This window comes from Glandiceps talaboti, chromosome 10, assembly GCF_964340395.1.
Source record: "Glandiceps talaboti chromosome 10, keGlaTala1.1, whole genome shotgun sequence".
In the NCBI taxonomy this organism is placed as follows: domain Eukaryota; kingdom Metazoa; phylum Hemichordata; class Enteropneusta; family Spengelidae; genus Glandiceps; species Glandiceps talaboti.
Window position 1 is genome coordinate 14,177,501 of NC_135558.1, and position 22,500 is coordinate 14,200,000.

The 22,500-nt window shown below is 36.7% G+C and overlaps 2 protein-coding genes across 4 annotated transcripts in view; both read right to left on the reverse strand.

Annotated features, from left to right (window-relative positions):
• Window positions 1-9,327: 9,327 nt before the first annotated feature.
• On the reverse strand, window positions 9,328-15,087 carry LOC144440552 (TNF receptor-associated factor 2-like). Of its 2 annotated transcripts, none has more exons than XM_078129934.1 (7): window positions 14,706-15,087; window positions 13,471-13,540; window positions 13,084-13,185; window positions 12,810-12,974; window positions 12,228-12,302; window positions 11,992-12,078; window positions 9,328-11,444 (listed from the first exon to the last, which is right to left on the reverse strand). In XM_078129934.1, the coding sequence occupies exons 1-7, from the start codon at window positions 14,843-14,845 to the stop codon at window positions 10,419-10,421; spliced, it is 1,665 nt and encodes a 554-aa protein (XP_077986060.1). In that variant the 5' UTR covers window positions 14,846-15,087; the 3' UTR covers window positions 9,328-10,418. The 2 variants fall into 2 exon arrangements, with proteins under 2 accessions (XP_077986060.1, XP_077986061.1); XM_078129935.1 differs by lacking the exon at window positions 14,706-15,087 and adding an exon at window positions 14,116-14,543.
• A 4,096-nt stretch (window positions 15,088-19,183) lies between these two features.
• Window positions 19,184-22,500, reverse strand: part of LOC144440553 (TNF receptor-associated factor 2-like) — an 11,050-nt gene continuing 7,733 nt past the window's right edge. For both annotated transcript variants that reach the window (XM_078129937.1, XM_078129936.1), the window contains 4 exons: window positions 21,161-21,227; window positions 20,948-21,049; window positions 20,283-20,444; window positions 19,184-19,537 (listed from right to left, as the gene is read on the reverse strand). In XM_078129937.1, coding sequence (XP_077986063.1) covers window positions 19,358-19,537; window positions 20,283-20,444; window positions 20,948-21,049; window positions 21,161-21,227 — 511 coding nt within the window. In that variant the 3' untranslated portion in view covers window positions 19,184-19,357. The remainder of the gene's footprint in view (window positions 19,538-20,282; window positions 20,445-20,947; window positions 21,050-21,160; window positions 21,228-22,500) is intronic.

The window sequence follows — 22,500 nt, forward strand, 5'->3', positions numbered from 1 at the left end:
TCAAATGTAGGGGTTTGAAATTGGCCATATTTGCTTACAAGTAGTTGTTTTTATTTCTTTACTTTCATTGCGAGAAAATTGGGGTTTTTTTTGTTTGTTTACTTATTTTGCTCTTTAAAAATATCCTTTCCCTACAAGGTGCCATGTAATGAAGTGATGATTTGAAAATCTGGTGTTTTTTTCTAATTGAAATTGAACTTGTTCTTTGTTGGTTTCGATAAACCAGCTTTGCTATTTTCTCGACTACCTTATTCATTATTTATGAGTTAGTTCTACTGAGCGCCCTCAACCGTTTACCCTTCCTCGTCCCACTCACCATGTAATCCATCATTACACAATGCAGAGAAAATACTTGAGTATTGATATAATATATCTGAAGACTAAATTTAACTTATTTATAACCTAACAGGAAGTTAAGGAGGGTTCCAATTAGTATATATTTCGTGGTTGATCCAATTGACTTGACCACGGTTAGGTGAGTTTAAATTAACTAACATCTACAAATGTATATACAGCTACGTGAAAAGGCACATGGTTTGAATTAATGATGACATTAAGATCACGTCCGATTATGTTAATAGATATGTTCATGATATGTTTTGATACATAATACAAAGTTTGCGTAGTTGATCAGCAATGTAAAGGAAATGTCACAATACCTAGGACACATAAAACATAGTTGAAACAATTGTTTTTTGTCATATATTTTTTTTCTTTTAGACATGTATATACATGTCTTATCTTTAAACATCCATGCACAGTGCTCTACAGTACGCACGGCCTCCCGTCATTCAATCAGTATGTCACATGTCTATCTGTCTGTCTGTCTATGTGCGTGCGTGCGCACGTATGTAGTAGTAGTAGTAGTAGTAGTAGTAGTAGTAGTAGTAGTAGTAGTAGTAGTAGTAGAAGAGTAGTTTATTGTAGTGACATGAGGCAAGTATGATATATATATATAGATATATATATATATATATATATATATATATATATATATATATATATATATATATATATATATATATATCGAATATAATTGAATGTAATGAAGTTGAGGAAATAAAAAGTTACAACACACAACCTCTCACCCAAATGAGCTTATATGTCACCTGGCAAATAATACTTAACTAGAACAAGGTGAAGAGATGTATGTATGTATGTATGTATGTATGTATGTATGTATGTATGTATGTATGTATGTGTGTGTGTGTGTGCGTGCGTGCGTGCGTGCGTGCGTATGTATGTATGTATGTATGTATGTATGTATGTATGTATGTATGTTCAACTGATATCAGTACCAAATCATGAACCCATAAATCAAGAGAGTTAATGTTGTGATTATCAAGATGGTGTGTTTTCGTGATAACACTCTCGACGTACGCTCAAATCCATTTGCTGGTATGTCAATGACAGAATTTTCTTGAATCTGAAAATGAAAGAATTTTATTATTAGTAAGATATATTGGTCTGTCCATTTTCTACAATAGTAGATTCAGTTTATATCCCGAAATTAAACATTGTAAGTATAATCATGTATAGGAACCATCCCATCTTATCTATTTTTTTCACCACGACTGACTTTCCTTAAGTAAGTTAATAGAGCGTATGAAACTTAAACGTTTAATAGTGATACGTGAGATTCAATGTTACCTTTCCAAGCTGCACCTTCTGATCACTGTGGCGTTGATGACACCCACGTTGACAACGTTGGCATTTACCATTATGTTTCTAGCGGGGATAAAACATAAAATTTGTGTTGTAAAAATAAATAAATAAATGAATAAATAAATGATAAAAATTGTTGACTGATTTGTAAAGTTTATTAGAAGTATAATGTAGTTTCCATATGACATTGCCACTACTAGAACTTCGTTACTACTAGAACCACCATCAGGTGCAAATCCATACCGTCAGAATTACCACCACCACCACCACCACCACCACCACCACCACCACCACCACCATCAGCAGCAGCAGAACCCCCAACAGTAGAACCATCACCACCACCACCACCAGCAGCAGCAGCAGCAGCACCACCACCACCACCACCAACAGCATCAAAACTACTACCACCAGCACCACTTGGAGCCACCACCACCTCCACTAGGACTACCACTACCAGAACCATCACTATCACCACCATCATTACAACCATCAAAGCTATAATGATCACAATCACTGGCATTGTGGCTACCACGTACAATGACCAACAGCATGAGCACCATATATTAAAACCACCATCATTACTACCTCAATAACCACCACCACAACCACTACCAGGACTACCAATAGTATCACTACCACCACCGTTACTACCTCAATAGCCACCACCACATCCACTACTACTATCAGGACTACCACTAGTATCACCACCACTACCGTTACTATCTCAATAGCCACCACCACAACCACTAATATCAGGACTACCACTAGTATCACGACCACCACCACCACCACCACCACCGTTATTACCTCAATAGCCAACACCACATGTACAACTACTACTACTATCAGGACTGCCAGTAGTATTACCACCACCACCGTTATTACCTGTATAGCCACCACAACCACTACTACTATCAGGACTACCACTAGTATCACCACCACTACCGTTACTATCTCAATAGCCACCACCACAACCACTACTATCAGGACTACCACTAGTATCACGACCACCACCACCACCACCACCACCGTTATTACCTCAATAGCCAACACCACATGTACAACTACTACTACTATCACGACTGCCAGTAGTATTACCACCACCACCACCGTTATTACCTGTATAGCCACCACAACCACTACTACTATCAGGACTACCACTAGTATCACTACCACCACCGTTACTACCTCAATAGTCACCACCACAGCCACTACTACTATCAGGACTACCACCAGTATCACCACCACCACTGTTACTACGTCAATAGTCACCACCACAAGCAATACTACTATCAGGTCTACCACCAGTATCACCATCACCACTGTTACTACCCCAATAGTCACCACCACAACCACTACTACTATCAGGACTACCACTGGTATCACCACTACCACTACCATCGTTATTACATCAATAGTCACCCCCACAGCCACTGCTACTATCAGGACTACCACTAGTACCACCACCACCACCACCACCACCACCACCACCACCGTTACTACCTCAATAGCCACCACAACAACCACTACTACTATCAGGACTACCACTAGTACCACCACCACCGTTATTACCTCAATAGTCACCACCACAACCGCTACTACTATCTGGACTACCACTAGTATCACCACCACCACAACCACCACGGTATGGACACCCCCTTGATCCCTTAACACCATCATGACGGCCACCACCCCAAGGACCACCACCCAGTTCGATTAAAACCACGTCACTACTTTATATAATCAAACGAAACACAGACACCTATCTAATCACGTCCAGTATACTTATACTTGCATAGTTACACAACAGCAGATATTAGTCAAACGTGAGTCTGTTCAATTATTACCCAATTTCACAGGGAGAAAATACTACTCGTACAGAGGCACCCAATACTTATCATTGATCTGAATGAAATTCATCTCACCTTTATTTCTTGTTGCGGACAGTACGTCTTGCAAGAACTACACGGGATAAGTTTCATGTCACATTGGTGAAAGTGCTCATTGAAATCACATCTTCTTACTTGTACGCCGCATCCATGATGGTTACATGCTATAAAGTCCGAAGTACATTCACCGACGTGCTCCTATAACATAAATAAAAAAAATGTACTCCGAATCTCTTAATACAAAAAACACCATGGCTAGAACTATTTCAATGCAAATACATTGACATAAGATGATAAGGCAAAGGGGTCGCCAGGTGCGCAGTCACAAAACAATACTTAATCCGCAAATCTATGTCACCCGAAGAGTTCAAACGTTGGTACTTTCTCACATTTTTTCGCGAGAGTGCGATCGATTTTGTTCTCGTCGCGTCGGTTACGGCTACTGGCGTCTACTTAGACTGTCGACAGTCGTTCGTGCCTTTTTTGCTACGTTTCATCTAAAACAAAGTCGTCGCCTCCCTCCGTAGCACTGAATACTAACGCGTACTGATAGGAACTATGAGTGCCTCCGGCACGCTCGTGCCTCCGGCACGAGCTGTTGCTAATGATTATGCGGTTATATAGTATTGCTCCGAATAGGAGCGGGGTGAAGACTTTAGTTTCAGATAAAACGTAGCAAAAAAGGCACGAACGACTGTCGACAGTCTATAGCGTCTCCTGTACCGCTGTTAAAAGTGCAATATGACTGTAGTAATTTCATCAAATAAATGTTAATGGAATGATTTTATTGAAAATTAACACTTACTTGGTGATATTGTGTGAAACTACCCGTCCAAAAACAATCTCGATTTGGACACTTTGCAGGAAGATCTCCCAAGTCGTGTACTACTGCATTGTCTGGATACATCTACAAAAACATTTTTTTTAAGTTTACCGTTATTAACAGTGAAATTTAATTTTGAAATTGATATGAACATTCATGTGAAATAAAATGTACGAAACACTGGTATAATTGCTATAGCTTACCCGACTTGCATCCAATTGTGTGCAGAATCCGTCTTCACGACACGGTCTACACATATAGGTATCTCCGCTAAGGTCGGGAAAACAGAAACGAACATATAAATTCGCGACAATTTTTTAATTCATAACTATCGTACAAGACTATATTTAAATAACACATTTTGAAATGCTTCGAAAGGAAAGAAACATTTTTTCGTCCAAAATAGCAAACGATTATGTTTTTAAAAAAAATCAGTACGAGGTAAAATTGGAAGTTAAAAGTACAGGCGGTAGTAGACAGGCTGCAGTGGATTTAGCCCGGAAAGCCGGAAATATATATACGGAGGAAATGGTCATACTGCGTAGCGACCCAACGTAGTTATGATACTGTAAGAAAAAAACCCGCGCTTACTTTCGTGATAAATGCATATCATACAGTTTTGTTACGTTAGGAAGTACTGGGCATTCAAAATGTGGTAGATAGGCCATAATACTGAAAAAAAACAACCGTTATCATTACCTTGACAACAATTCCTCCACACATCTTCCGCAATACCGATGACCGCATGATGCCTGCAGTGGGTTCTTCAGAACGTTTTTGCAGTGTCGACAAACGTATTTCAGATATTGATCGGGGTGAACCCCCGATAAAATGCTACCCATATACCCAGGCATCGGAATATGCAATGGTAGAAATGACCATTCGCCGATATTTTAACAAACCGCTGTCTGATTGCGTGTGCATACTAAAGTCGCGACTCCGTGTATCATTAACTGATCAACGGAAAATGGAGACTGGTCTTCAAACACCGGCTTTTAAATGCCGGTCAGCTGCAGATGGCCTTGAAAAATGGGGGAAGTACCGAGTCTGTTTTATAATTCAAGTGCGCATGCGTTATTCATTTCTTTAGGTAAAATTCTGATAGGGTAAATATAAATAGCCGGAATGTGTCAGACTGAAAAGCGGTGGCATGCGCAGCCCACACCACCGTATCATATCCTATCAATTTTTTTTAGCTGAAACCCTTTTGGTTTACGGCTACCGATATACTGTCCAACACTTATGGACCTAAATTTGCTAGCTTTCTGTGTCATTATACAACAATATGACGTTATTGTGGTAACGTGGTGACATGGGAAAATATATCGACCAGTCGACTTACTATAGCAATATTTAAAGTGATAGTTCCAGCTGGCCTACCTGTAGACTTTAACTACTATCGCTACGACACTATTATGCTATCCTATTAAACTGGCATGTTTTGTTGATTTTTCGCTCCGTTCGCGAAAATTAAAAGCTAGGATAGCGGAATAATGTAGCGATAGTTGTTCTCAAGTCTACAGATAGGCTAAGATGATAAAATTAATGAAATAGTTGTTATTGTTTTGAAAGTAAGCCAATAAAAATGTCATCACAATCCATTACAAATGATTTTCCTTTTATGGTTTCGTTTACACAAAGACGAGTATTCATATTCTCTGAGAATGAATTGCCGAACGAGTCGTCGTCATTTCAGTGTTCGTAATTACAAACAAACAAACAAACATACAAACAAACAAACATGAAATCCTCTGTAATTGTAATTCCTATGGACAGCGTAATTAGGCATATGAATACTTTGTTTTAAACTCTAAACATAACATACGGAAATATCTAAGTATAGATTGTTTAAAGGTCAAAGTCATGCCCGGAGTCGACAGCAGAACGCGTTAATGGCCAGCAAGTTCAAGCTGTACAAAATTAATAATTTATGGTAATTACGGATAAAAGAAGGCATTTTTATAAACAACATTTGATTGACGTACATCTAAATTGCTGTGTTTAAAAAAATAATACGAACACTTGGCCCTGTCGAAGTACTGATGTTTACATCACTATTTGAGGAGCAGTGGATCAACATATCCATGCAGTGGCGTCAGGTGTTCTCCGGTCCTCAGTAACGTTTAATATAGACATGACTACACACATCTTTGCACAGAACGTTAATCTTGTAAACAGGGTTGTGTATTACAATACATACCTCGTAATTTATGTATGATTGGAACTCTTTGAAAATACGTGGAAGGAAATCATCAATGCAAATTGCACGAAAAAGCGGACATGCGCAAACTACTTCATAGGAACTTTCCGAAATTCGTGATGCTTGTTTGTTGTTCATGCCACGATCGTAATATCCCATATATACAAATATGCACAGCATTGCAATATCATGCAATGCGGAAAATTCCGAACTGAACTAGAGTAAATGGAAGCAAGGTAGTAGTATCAATTTAGCGATACGATCGTAGTGATACGATCAGCAATAATTTCAAACAACCAAACTCAAGGCCTTCAACTGACTGCATAGTAAATACGTATACTAACAGAGGTCCATTGACCTTACACTTGGAATAACAAAATCATAATGAATTATTAGATTACGCTACTCAGAACAAGTAAATATCAACAGTACCGAAATGTTTTATTTTTTAGAATATATCTGTCTGTTACTTTATTTTTATGAGGTCTTTGAAATTATAGTAAGGCTAGGCGCTAGTAGTATTATGAGAGTTGTGGTGTATTACAATTACGTTAACTTGGATTCCCGGCCTGGAACTAAGCCTTTTTACTAGGACATTCAATAATCGGTGTGTGCAGTGACTGGTAGTGTGGACCAGGGCCAACAATCCCGTTCAGTTTGTACTTGGAAAATGTCCAGAATGAACGGATGACAAATATTTGTTCATTTACACAGAGGTTAAAAGTAGCACAAATTAGAACAAAATACACACGACCATAGTAGTGCGGAGAAGTCATTGAAACCATCCTACGAATCATTACCTAAAAATTTACTGTTATCAATGATGTAAGGTCTAATAAAAGAACACTAGTGGTTCCGGTTACACTCAATTTTAGAATAGGTGGGGTAAGTAGATTTTTTATTTTATTATATATATATTTTTTTTTGTGTGTGTGTGTGTGTGTGTGTGTGTGTGTGTGTGTGTGAGTGTCTAGTTCAGGTTTTCCATTGTTTTCCAAATGGTCTCTGTTTTGTTTATTTCTTCCTATCAGATATACAGCCAATACAGATTGGAAGAACAGTTTTATCTTGTCTTTTTAAATTGATGTCAGTTTCTGCATCCACTATTCCTCTCAAGATTTGCGATTTTATTTTTAAAAATTCTCGAATACGTATACGTAATAAAAAGTTTAGGGTCGGCAGTGAAAAGCTAGGTGGGGTCAGGTAACCCGAACTAAACAATTAGTCCGAATAACTAAATGTTTTTTTCCTTCAGTTTTGATATTGGTCTTAGTATCAAGGCAAGGTACAAAGCGAAATTAAACAATTGCTACAGAAAATCATCAATTCAATGCTTAATCATATCAAATACAAACAAACTACCTCAAGCGTGAAAAGACAAAGATAGGCTTGAACTGTGTTCTTTTGGATATGTCGTACGAGGTCACGGACACGAGAGTTATCGAAACAAAACAAAATCCTCGGAATGTGTAACAAACAGGTCATCACTATTGCGTACATGCGTAGTATTCGATAACATAACGGTTATTTTTAGATGGTGATTTCCCGTGTTGGTAGAATTTGCATATGCATGATGAACTAACTGGGTGATACCACTGTGCATGAAATACACATTTAACAACAGTATGATCTGACAATTGAAATGTAATCAAACAGGCATATAAAAATAGTAATGTTTAGTGACCAATGACAAATATATACTAGCTTGGCAATGTGAACCATCAAAGTCACAGACAATTGACATTTGCCTAGACATAGTAGCATGCTCAAAACGAGTTCTATAGAATTTAAATTTGCCCCAGCAAATAGTCATTTTTTATCGACGAATTCATGTAAGCTAGGATAATTTCTTGATATCTCTATATGTAATGAAAGAGTGTCATTTCTAGATCTCCTCGTTGCTGGAATAATGTCATGGTGCCGTGAGGTACGTGACGTCACCCGTAAATGAAGAGCCTCTATTGCAGTTTGTGGGGCCCAGTTGCCAACTTCATAACCGGATATTTAATGATGTATTTCGACCAATGAGCACGCCAATTACCAGACATAATGTCAGGCGATATGACGTAAACTTCCTGTGTTAGTATCTGCGAATCTAGACACACAAGGCAATGATTAGCGAGTTTCCATGGCCACAGTGCTAGTATTTCAAAATAAGAGTGACGTATAACATCATTTGCGCATGTGCAAACCGTATTTGCATGAATAATGTATGTAAAAGGGAAAGTCCCTTCAGTATTGTCAAAATCTCTATATGGACACACAATTAACGTATAGAGTTTCAAAAACGCGAGTGGAGAAGGTATGATGTATGTATATTTTTGTATTTTGGTTTCGATGAATCACATTGTGTTTCAGAATGACGAATCCTTAAGAGTTAATTTTAAATAAAACCTTGGAATTATAAATTTGACAAAAGACTTTTTTGTGTCATATACACATAAAATGCTAAGCATTTATGACAAGGCGTGTAGAATGCATACATACACACGACTTCTTTTTTTTAATTCAATTGACGTAATAAAGTAATATGATATACTTTTGTGCTCATTCAAAAATGATCAACACTATATGTGTCACATTTTGAACAGTACAATTTACAATACCTACAGGAGATATATGTGATTCGTTACATAGTATTCAGTTTATTCAGACATTATGAATAAACTTTGGAGGGTGGAATCCCATTTACAGCATAGACATAATAACTATGACACTGTCAAAACAACATTTATTTAAAAAGTGGCACAGGCTGAGTTTATAAGCTGTTTTCTCCAGCAAAAATACTTTGCATAAAACCATGATTAAACTATTCTACTATAATGTTAATGTTGATGCATGACCTCTATGACATTACAATTGTCTTCTGACGTTGTTAGAACTGTTGATTGCATAGTAGGGATTTCTTGGAACTTTTTTTCAAACGTATGATAAATTACGTCATCGACTCGTTTATAAATTATATCTTAATACCCGTGATAAAATCGAAAATTATAGAAATGTTTTCTTTATCCAGAAAAAAATATTTATTTACTGTTAAATTTGGTAATTATCGAATGATGATTGTATGTTTTTTTTTCGATGTTCAGCCCACTGTTTGAAAATAGAAGCCGGGAAAAGAAATGGTATTGAAAGACAAGGTCGTATTTGCACTCTTTGTGATATGGCAGAGGTAGAGGATGAATTTCATTTCCTCTTGATTTTTGACCAGTATCGCAACAAATATATTCCCCAGTATTTGTATTCTCTTTCATCTTATGACAAGTTTATTGAAATAATGCGAACTGGCGACGAAAACTTACAGCAAACATTAGCCGTATTCACCTCTCATACCCTTTCTTTTAGGAAAGAGGCAGGCGATTTGTAGTAGTAACTATATTCATGTAAGTCATGAACGTCGAAATGTAAATATTTGTATTTTGGGCCAATGGCCATGAACTACAATAAATGACCTATCTATATATCTATCTTAATACCAGGTTTAAGTTCAGCCAGTTGCAAGTGATGGTTAAGTATACATCAGTAAGTAGAATACTGCGTATGTAGAACAAATTATGCCCCAAAATGTTTAAGCTCAGCTTGTGCCCTCTTAACGTTACTTATCACATTTACATTACTGCCATTTTCATAAAATATTATGACTCCATTAAGTATTCAGAATTTCACTTTTATTTCAGTAGCTGGCTTCATTTAAAAAAATGAAAGACGTCTGTTTTAATTTTTGCTGTCCCCGGTGTATCAAGTAGTCCGTAAGGTATGTCGTGACGGGGCGCCCTCACACATTGGGAGGAGGCTGGTGAGGGTGCAACGACACGAATTATCTTACAGTCTCAATATGACATTAGTAAAGATCATGTGTATCGACTATAATCTTAATAAAGGCCGTATCATTTTTCACGTAGGTGTGTTGAGGGCTATCAAGTTTTGACAATGGCATGAACAACGGACAACCACTGGCTATGTTCATATCATTGATTGGCCGTTTGAATGAATCAGATGACACGTCGGGTTGAAAAGCGTCCACAACATCCTCTCTGTAAGTTTGATCTAACCATGCAAGTGTGATCTTTTGTTGGAACGGCCATCTCAAGAGGGCGTCGTATGAACCCTTCATGATGACAAAGAAAAGAGAAACGTGGTTTCCCTTTCCCATGCCATCACCATTGAGATAGATGCGAGCACACATCTTGTAACCATAGCGACTACTGTAGAAGCAAGGAGAATAAATTGCCAGTTTTCTTCCAGAAACCGCTTCATTACGCCTTAGCTGAAAATCTGTAATTTTCCAGAGTATTTCACCGTTGTAGGAAGCCGTTTCTAATGATTGCAACCTTAGATCATTCTCTGCTAGTGTGACGTCCTTCAAAGCGATAATTCTATCCTGTGCTTTCATTTTGCGTTCTAAAGATTTGTGCATTTCTCTATCTTGTTGTTCATCCCTTTGTAATCTAAGTAAAACTTGAGCCGACTGCTCAACCTGGTCATTCAACACAACCGTTACGCTCTCGGACAAGGCTAACTTCTCTCCGAGTATTTGAATCTTATTTTGTAACCCCGCAACTACTTTTGTGTGTTCGTCAACACTTTTACTAACTTGCTTTGCAAATGAAGTTTCTTTGATTGATTGGTTTGCCATGCATTCACTCTTCATTCTGTCTATTTGCCCATTCATGTTTTCAGAACATATTGTCAGATCCCCCAAACATTCTTTATGCTTTCGAATGATATCTTTTAAATCTTGTACAATTTTGACCGAATTTTCTACTTCAGGTACAGTGTTCTGCAGGACCACAGTTGCCCCTAGCAACATATCCATATGTTGTGTGGTGTTACGCTTCTCATGTTCTTTCTTTCCACTCATCTTGACCTTGAACGGAAGAAAATCATCATTTACAAACCATCCTTTTTAAGACAGAGTTAACAAAAGTAATAATTTTTTTATGTGTTTGATGGCCCGGAATACATGGCTTTGGGCTAGTGGTGAAATGAATCATCACCGAATTCCTTAGCTTGGGAGAAGGTCAAAGGTCACATTATCAAACAACTCAACCCAAGTGTGCCTGTAACAGTCCACAATACGAGTTCGTTACGTTTAACCGATATTCAACAGTAAAAAGACATTCAGGATCAGTCCATCACCCGGCCAATACCCCCGCAAGAGAACTAGTCTATGAACAAGATAACTGATTTACAAGTAAACCACATGCAAGACCCTGATGAACTGTACATGTACTCTGTATAATGATTTGCATTCGTAATTATGCATCTGGGCCTCGCATTGGATCACCTTGAACACGAACAATGCCAACATGGCCGACTTGGACCTAAAAACATATCAATTTGATAACATCGAAAATGGCAAAAGTAGCACAAACGTAATTGTGGCAAAGTCTCCATCGTGGAATATTACTCACCATTTCATTGCATCCGAGATTCTCATATTTGCAAGCTATCATCTTCATCGTGCAATCGCCATTTTTGGTGTCCACGTGATCAGCTAACTGGAATTAATATAAAATATATCATGATCAAATGAGGTAACAAAACGTACAAACCGTCTTTCCTCGAAATAATTACTACAATATGAGAACTTGTATATAAATGAAATTAATTTTAAACTTGATATGATATAGGTTGTCATGTAAATTACCTTTCCTCTCGGGATATCTTCTCTATTGCAGTGTTGACATATGACAGGATATTGTGGGCATTCATCTTTATGTATCTGTTAATATGAGGATAACATTATTTTACAAAATGTGTTCTATCTGGCATGACATCATCAACTGTTCAATTATTGTCTTAAAACTCGCAATTGTTTGCAAAATAAAAGAACCATTGATCCATCGAGCTCTAGTACTGATTAAAATGCAAACACATGTATAGATACTCGCACATGCAGAGATAGCGATAAAATCGCAGAGATAGCGATAAAATCGTTCTACACACACACACACACACACACTCATACACACACACACATACACACACACGGACGGACGGACGGACAGACATACAGACAGACAGACAGACAGACAGACAGACAGACTGACAGACAGACAGACAGACAGACAGACAGACAGACAGACAGACAGACAGACAGACAGACAGACAGACAGACAGACAGACATACACACACACACACACACACACACATACATACATACATACATACATACATACATACATACATACATACATACATACACTGAAATAACAGAACAAAGTATACCTCTTTCTCTCTAAATGATAGCTCAATTTTACAATGCTCACAGTGTACCAGTCTCATAATGCAATGGTTTGTCAAATGATCGACAAGACCCTGTCTGCAAATGGTAGCATTACACCCTGTATTAATGCACCGTATAACCCCAAAGGGGCAACTGATGGCATGCTCCTGGAAGAATAAAATTAAAATACAATAGGGTTAATTATAAGACGTAGTAGAATCAATAACATATCAGTTTAACTCTCACAGATTAAGTCGTAAACATCTATTGACGTACCTGATCGTAATCTGTGTATGACCCCGTCCATAAACATTCTTCATTCTGGCATACGATAAGGATGTCTTGAAGCTCACGTAGAATACCTTTGTCGACGAATGTCTGAAAATTGAATATTGTTCAACACATTTTATAGGAATGAAATAGTTTTGAATGAGAGCAGTTAGAATAAGGTCTAAAAAATTGTGTGGTTCCGATTACGCTCAATTTTAGAATAGGTGGGGGTTAGTAACATTTTTTGGGGAGTAGTTAGTTATTTTTTCCATTGTTTTCTATATGGTCTCTGTGTTATTGGTTTCCTCCCATCACGTGTTTTAAAGTCTGAACAGCTACATATAGTATAGATAGCAATCAATAGTTGTATAACAGAAAAGTGAAAGTACATACCTGTTCCACACTCAATAGCGATTCTTGTTCGTCGTCTCTCTTACATGTTTGACAGTATGCTTCTGTCTCCCTGTTGGGAAGAGATAGTCAGATATAACACGTACAAGACATAGCTGTTCTCCAGAGCATTACAACTGTACACCGCCTCTGAACTGCATATCGTAGTGGAAACTGACACTTTATAAATTCACTAATTGCTCTAATTATTCTTTGACATAGTAATATTTAGGGAAAATGCGAACAAGTTTATATTGTATCCTTTTCAGTCATACCAAATATTGGCATTAATTATACATAGTTTTATTTTATAACGATTTCCATCTTTCCATTGACTGTCAATGAATAAGCTATAAAATACATAATTTGCATATAATTTACATAAACGGTCAACTTTATGGAAATACTGTATTGTCGTCAGTAAACTACTGAATCTTTCACATAGCAACGTTCAATAATCCTAAAAGGTTGCCACATGTGTAAGTGGCTGACACTCAGGGCATACCTGTGTTTTTGTTATTGTTTTGATGTTGTTGCCATGCTTCGCTCCTCAGACAATAAAATCACTCTGCTGAAACTTTACTAGCATCAAAGTAAACCTATACGAAAAGTCAAATCCACCCAACCTTTACCCTACCTGTGACCCACCTAACCACCATCTCTGTCCAGGGGTAGTACGAGACGCAATACCAATTTTGACTGTCTACAACCCCCAGGTGAGAGATCACCGGGGGTAAATTAAATCAAAGGTGGAACTTCGTCTCATACTCAACACATTTACACACCCTCTGCCCAAGATTTACCCCGGTAGAAAGACATTGTCAAATATGATTTTTCGTATAGTGCGCGCGCCACCTGATTGTTTTGCTTCCATGACTACGATTTACTTTAAGTCTCGGTCTCATATATAGTCATAGCATAGTTTACATAAATTTTCCGTACACGCCTCGATCACGACTTCTCGTCATGACTCAGTGTTGTGTCTGTATAGCAACTAAACTCACGGCATACCACACCCTTCAATACAAACACACAATCTCGTCTTGAGTTGAGCATTTTAGTGGTCTGACCAGTAGGTTTATTGCAATGACTATAATCTCATGACATAATAGTGACTTCATCATTTAAAAACACATATTTTGTTTGAACTAAATTATATTTCGGTGAAAAATGATTTGACTAATTAATATTTCATGAAGCAGTTACTACTAGTGGCTGAAATATTGATGGTTTCTTACCTTGAAACTATACCGTCAAAACAGTCTTTACAAAAGCGATGCCCACACTGAGTTTGGATTGGGTGTCTGAGGATTTTCTGACAGCTGTTGCAGTAATGTTTCTGTGCTAGCTCTGTCTTCCTCCTTGATTTTCTCTCCATTATATTTACCTATCACGACTGGTTTGTCGGAAAGACAAACTGTATCAAAATCGACCGGATTCTGATATAGGACAGGTTTTAACAAGTCCTGGGTAATCGCTGGGAAAAGGTGTACTGGTGCGGTTGACTCCATTCTAGTTCTAAATTGTAGATTCCATACTGATGAAAGGAATATCAGACCGTGTTTGACTCTACTAGTTCAGATAACTGTCCTTTAAAAGTCCGCTTATGCTGACGTGTTGTTAAGACTATGCATAATATAATCATCGGGATTCCCCTAACATTCAGACGATCGACACGTGATAATCTGACCTAACGTGACCTCACATGAGAGGCGATTGAGAATTCTAATAAGGTTAGTCTCTGTTCGTATTCAAAATGTGGATCATGCGCCCTGTAAATGTGAGTAAGGGGGGAAATACCCTATATGCTATTTATATGCATGACAGCACGTCATCGGGGTATGACCATCTGTTATTGGCATCTCTCTCTGCACAGTCTGGCGTTGTGTTCGTCAAAATGGTTTTGAAAATGTAGAACTGAATGGAAGTAACGAAGGTTTATATTTTACTAGCTTTCATTATTTCATCAGCCGCAAGAAAAGACTAGCCAGGGAAAGAAAATAAAATCCCCAAATATCAAATCACCACTAATATCCTTGCTGCACCCTGCGCTATGACACTAGGTCCATGAAGAACACAATTGAAGAGACGCAACTGACGACGAAGATCAGTTACAATTAGGAAACATTACCTACATTTTCACTTATACTGAGATATTTTTGCAGACACATATGTTCACTTGGCTATATCAAATGTATCATAATTAGACTGACAGACAGACAGACAGACAGAGGCAGAGATACGGTACGTACATACATACATACATACATACATACATACATACATACATACATACATACATACATACATACATACATGCATGCATGCATGCATGCATGCATGCAGGCAGGCATACATGTATACAGGCAGGCAGGCAGACAGACAGACAGACAGACAGACAGACAGACAGACACAGATAGGGGAAGCCATGCACTAAGACATTCGCATGGCTGTCAACCCCTTCATTACTACTGAAGAAAGGTTATAGAAGCTATTGCGGCGAAACCGCTACTCTGTAAACGACCGCTCCTGAGGTTTTAATTTGGTTCAAATCATGGACAAGATATTTCGGGGCCCAACTTCAGATCATCAGGATTTTCAGAATTTCTCCCCGGGCCCCCTGTCGTAAATTTTGACCCCAGCCTTAAGAAGTGTCTCCAATGCCCAATTGCAAGTTAAGAAATGTTGGTAATGATATTTATTAAAACCAGATAGTTCTTTGATAAAATTGTCTCTTAAATAGTTCAGTGAGGGCCTTCCCCCCAAGGGAGAGCAATTCAAGTGGCCTGGGAAAACGTTTGTTTTTTGGGAGAGTCGACGTGAACGCCACTCTTCTTACTTACAGTTTGTTACATTTATAATCAAACCCAGAATAGAGCTCGAATCCTGACCGCAGTGTTAAGAGGCCTCCGACAACCCATCTAGGTAAGATCGCCTTCAGAATGTCATAGGAATCGCGCCTCCAGCGTCTAGCACGCGGCAGGAAGCGAGGTAGCCGGTAGGTGGTATTGTCGGATGGATTGACATGATGATGTATAGCGCCACAAATGGCTGAACAATTCTCAGTCAACTGTCACAAAGTGTATGGACCTTAATCTTGGGTCTTTTTTTACGCCAAAACAAAGACACTGTCGAAAAAATGTTGATGCTTAGGTAGAGACCTGAATATTGCCCTTCACCGCCGTATCAGTACAATGTTTGATTATCAAGGTCATAGGAAAACAAGTGTGCGAGAAAGAATACTGATTGTATTGTATTGTATAGTTTAGAATAAAAAGGAATAGAGACCGCCGTGTCAGCTCAGCTAGAATGTTTCAAGCCTCAAGAAGTGGCAGATTATATTTGAAAACGTCAACAGACCACCAAATGATATTAAAGAATAACTGATGACGCGAAGAATATTATATATATGTCAGATCGTCTTCATCATTTAAGGTCATATGCATAACATCATACATTCACAAATGACAATATCTACTCAACTGAGGTAATATTACCATTACATATCAACATATCACGATTGTTATATCAAAATTCAAGATGGCAAGTTTTTTCCAACACGTATCAAATTCTATGGTTTGATAAGATCATATTCCGAAGCTATGTAAGAATCCTGGCAACAATTGTATATGAACACTTGATGAAATTGGATAAATTTGTAACAGCCAATAACGCTTGTTAACCTGTTATGCTGTCTTTTGCTTTCAATTCTACCTTCCGTAAGGGAAGGTTATAATTTAGGGATAAAACGTATGTGTGTGTGTGTCTGCGCGCGTGTGCATCCATCTATGTGTCATCGTTTTCTCAAAAATGGCTGGCTGGCTCAAATCGAACGCAATTTGGTGCACATATTCTTTAGTGTATTATCTAGAACTACCGAGATTTTTGGTAAACATCCATTGATATTAATTAGTGATTTGCATAATTAATGATTTTTGGGAATTAGGCTATATCTTCAGCAGGTTTATACTGAATGCCTTCCGTAAGGGCAAGAATTTAGCATTCCGTTCCTACACACCATAATTTTTGCAATGCTACAGAACATATGCAATTAGTTATGTTTGAAGTATGTACCAAATTATATTGAATTTGAAGTATTTTGAAGATATAGCGTAATTCCTTAGGATCATTAATTATGGAAATTATTCATTTAAAGGAAAAGTTAAATCATCAAACTTTATATGACACATGGACTTTGTTATCACCATTGTATGTACCATATTACGTTGGGATTGAAGATATAGCCTAATTACTGAAAATCATTAATTATGCAAATGAGTCATTAAACCTAAGCATTACATCAATAAGCTTTATGAAACATGTGCACACTGGTATCATGAATGTCTGTACCAAATTATATAGAAATTGACGCTTGCCTCCAACAGATACATGTATAGCCTAATTAATGAAAATCATTAATTATGCATATGACTCATTAAAACAAAAAGTTACATTGACATGCTCCTCAGGACACGTGTCTTTCGTTTTGTTTGAAGTATGTACCAAATTATATGGAATTTGAAGGATGCATGGATGAAGTTTTATTACTGAAAAATCATCAGTTATGCAAATGAGTCATTAAAAGTACTGGCTATATTATCAAAACTTTGTATGACACATGCACTTTGTTATTATCAATGTATGAGCCAAATTATATTGAATGTGAAGTGTGCATAGACAGAGAGACAGGCAGACTTACATCCTTAAATTATAACCTTCCCTTAGGGAAGATAGAAATGCATACATCAATTTCAATATAACTGATATTTTCTGATATACTGGCTCACCTTTGACATAACCTAGAGTACACAGACTAGAAAAAAGTTAAGAAAATACTTGTATTCCTAAGGTCATGTTCCATCGTTCCTTACTAAATAAAATACATCATAGATCCCTGGAGGATTGTATGCAACAGGACATTCTGTTGACAAAGTTAAAATCCTAGACACTGTAACTTTATACTTTTAACGGGGAGTGAATGAAGCCGTCTACATCTTGGCACTTATAGCATCACTGAACGGAGACGGAGAATGACACGATTTTCCAGGCATCTGTGAACCTTTATTATGCTCACGTGTCCAATAGGTCACGTGTACAGAATAGTAGGTGAACCTGTTGACAAAGACTGAGGAGTGTGGTCGAAAATGTCTCTTACATTTTCTAGTTTGTGTTTGGAACAAAAGCTAAATTCGATACTACAATTTCGAATCTTTATTCATAGTATACTTTTATTTAAGTGACAAGTGACAGGAGCCGTTCTATAGAAAGACATCTTAATGAAATAAAGATTCGTTTTTTAATCAAAAGTCTACTCTTTGACTATCTCACATATAGTATGTGATTCTACAAAATACAGTTATTTGTCTGTGTGTACATATACTAATATTCACAACCAACCCAATTACAATAAGTTTAAAATTATAATGAGTACTGCTAATTCAGATATTTTGCTCAATTTATGTAAATATGTATACAAAGCTATGGAGATGAAAACTTTCAAAGTAAATAATATGGATGCAATATATTTTTCTCACTTTTGTTATCTGTAGGACAGGAACGTATTTTTCACTATTTTGTAAATTTTGAATATGGGCCGGGGGCCTAGAAACGCAATAAACATATATATATATATATATATATATATATATATATATATATATATATATATATATATATATATATATATATATATATATATATATATATATATATATATATATACTTCTGCATATATACATATTCACCACATACGCATGCATGCATGTATATTGTTATAATGGTACAATGCTGTAATTAAAAATAAACCGACATTACTTAATTAATGTGTCCCTCTCCATATACAAAATGATCAATTATGAAAGGGTTGATCGCGACATCTTACAAGTTATACTTAACAGAAAAATGTATACATAAACGTAATGGACATAATCAAGACCAAAATTTTGAAAATATCAATTTTCGCGGTCTGCATTCGGCGTCTGTTGTCGTTCCCTGTAACCACCGTGTCTGCTGACGTAGACTCAGGTTGATGCTCATGACGGTAACATTGTCCACACTTGCCATTGTAATCCTAAAATAGATGACAGTCAGATAGAATAACTCTCGTCAATGGTCAAACATAGGAACTTCTAAGGGTGAACAATTCATGATTAATCACAACATTTTGATTGTATCTGTCTGGGAATGACTTCACTTTTCAACTAAAATATTACTGAGTTTGATATATGATATTTGACATGGACAAAAATAGAAATGATAAGCCAACTTCCAAAAAAGTAGCCGCAACATGAAACGTGCTAATTAGATATTCATCAGAAACATTTGACTTATTTAGGGGCAAGATAAATTATAGTTCTATATAGGATAATAAAAACTTAAACCTTGGAGTGGGGCTGAACCATCTTAGCTCACATTAGACAAACAACGTTTTTACTTTTTTGGAGTCTGTTTGAAGAAATATTTTTTTTTTAAAAACATCGTCAAATTGAGAAATTCAACAATTTTTCGCTACCGCGGCCAATACGCGGCACTAAAATTCTTTAGTGTCAATACAAGAGCATATTTTAGCATATTTCTCTCTACATACTGGCTTTTTTTTCATACAAGCAGGTATGTATTTGAAATTAATTATGTTGTTAGAAAGATTGACCATTTTTGGCTAAATAAGTTGTTCGTTCTTTTTTTTTTGGGGGGGGGGGAGAGGAGGGGATGTCTGAGGCCTAACTAAAAGAGTTTAGTTTTAAGGCTACATTGAGCATTCACGAAAATGAATAATCTCAAAATGAGGCTTAAAAGGTGTTGTGTCAAAATAATACCTTTAAGTCCTTCTGGCGACAGTAATCTCTGCACTGAAGACAAGGAACAAACATCATGTCACACTGGTAAGAGTGCTCTGTAACCTTGCCTCTTCTTATCTGTTTACCACAACCGTTATTGTCACACATTCTGAAGGCGGAGGTACATCCTGAGAAATGTTCCTGCGTTTCAAATCAAAATCAAATACCTTTTAGTGATTTGCTGTGTATTTCTTTGTTTTTCATAACAGTGCAATGTGCTTTGTACATAACAAACTGCCTATAAAAAAGAGACTATGTGGTACAACACATACGAAACAGCTGTATGATTTGTCATGTCTGAGCTTTTGAGCTTGGATGCACATTACTTCAGTGCATTGGAATGAACGATACAATATAATGTTTACAAATGTTTGCATTTATACATTTCTTAAGTTGATTTCCAATATGAAGTTGGACGAGCAATGCTTACAGAAAGAGCGTGCTGCATTGATAGAGCAACTTTATAAAGTTAAGGTATGTAAATTTTAGCATATGACCACAAAATTAATGATTACGTCTCCAACTAAAGTATATGTTACGTTAAATAATTGAGAATGCTTGAGTATCGTTTTAATAGTAGTACTTTAGTTGTCGAAATTTAATCACAAAAATAATTTTAACTAATACATACAGAAGCTACTTACCTGGTGATATTCCTTGTAACTGCCAGTCCAAGAACACTCCTTGTTTGGACAAGACACAGTACATTTTCCCAAATCTTGTGAAATTGCCAAATCAGGATACATCTGAAAATAAAGTCATTCCAAGAATGCTAATTGGTTCCTTCTAACCCTATTCAAATTCTATAACACTAAGATCAAATATATGTCCACTTTTAATTGAATTTCAAAACTTACATTGTTCGCATCTAATTTTGAGTAGTATCCATCTTCCAGACATGGTCTGCAAAACCTTGTTATCGTGCTAGATGAGAAGAGAGAACAAATTCATTTAGCCAATTATTACATTTGCATATACATTCAGTACTTGTCTTCTATCTTTATAGCGTTACAGGCTTGAAAATAGTTTGTGGTATGCTGAGAAATAGATATAGCCATGTGAAGCCTGTCCTCACACATCGGAACTGTACTGTGTTTAGAAATAGCCGCCATTTGGTTTACAGTTTGTATAAACTGTACGGACACTGTTCCAGTGAAACCAGAAGGTTTCCTATCTGTTTGCTGAATTGCTGTTCAGTAGTTTCAATGGAGTCTTGCCAGAGAAGTAAGAACTCTTTCTTTCTATTTATGCTCAGCAAAATCATGTGACTGATACTTTAGTAAGTTACCGCCATTATACACATGTGATGTCGTTCACCATTCAGTATACAGATATGAGCAATTACCATAAAATTGTGTGGTAATATATATAACAGCTAAAAAAATTAAACAAAAAAGTTTAACTTTTGGTGGACGGCATATAATGAATCTCAATGAAAGTTTTAACATTGCTAAAAAGTTGTGATTATCCAAGATTTTCAACATTGTAGTGTATATTAATGTGGAAGACTAGAGAACTAATTGAAATGGACTTCCTCAGAGGCCGTGTCATTTAAAAACTCAAAATGGCAGCATACAGTTAGGCTCAACATGGCACAAGTTTGACATTTCAAAGTCACATAACTTTGATTCATTCCATTTTATATCTAAAATTCACATACATATCAATTAAATACACAAAGAAAAGCTATCTAAAAGCGCAAATGTGTTTGATTGGACCTTTCTTCAAAGAATATTGAAGGCTATCTAGTAAAAACAGAGGTATGCCACATGTAAACTGAACGCCTTCCACAAGGCCTTTTGATTTAATAGTTCCTTCACCCATCATCAGATTGTGAAATTCTTAGCGGCCATAAATGGTTTATCACTTAATTTGTAAATTTCATTAATTATGCAAATGACTCATTAAGATTAAACATTGATCGGCTATAGAGGACGCATGTACTTTGTTATCAGTGTATATACCAAATAATATGAAAGTGTAAGCTTTATTTTGTAGATATTGAATTTTGAATCTTGCTGAAAAGATAGTGCCTAATCACCGAAAACCATCAATCATGCAAATAAATTCATTATGCTGTATAAAATATATGCGCACTATTAGCATCAATGTATGTACGACATTTTATAAACTTTGAAGAAGGTACTATTAAGATATTGCCTAATTGCCAAAATTGTTACTTGTGCATATACATCAT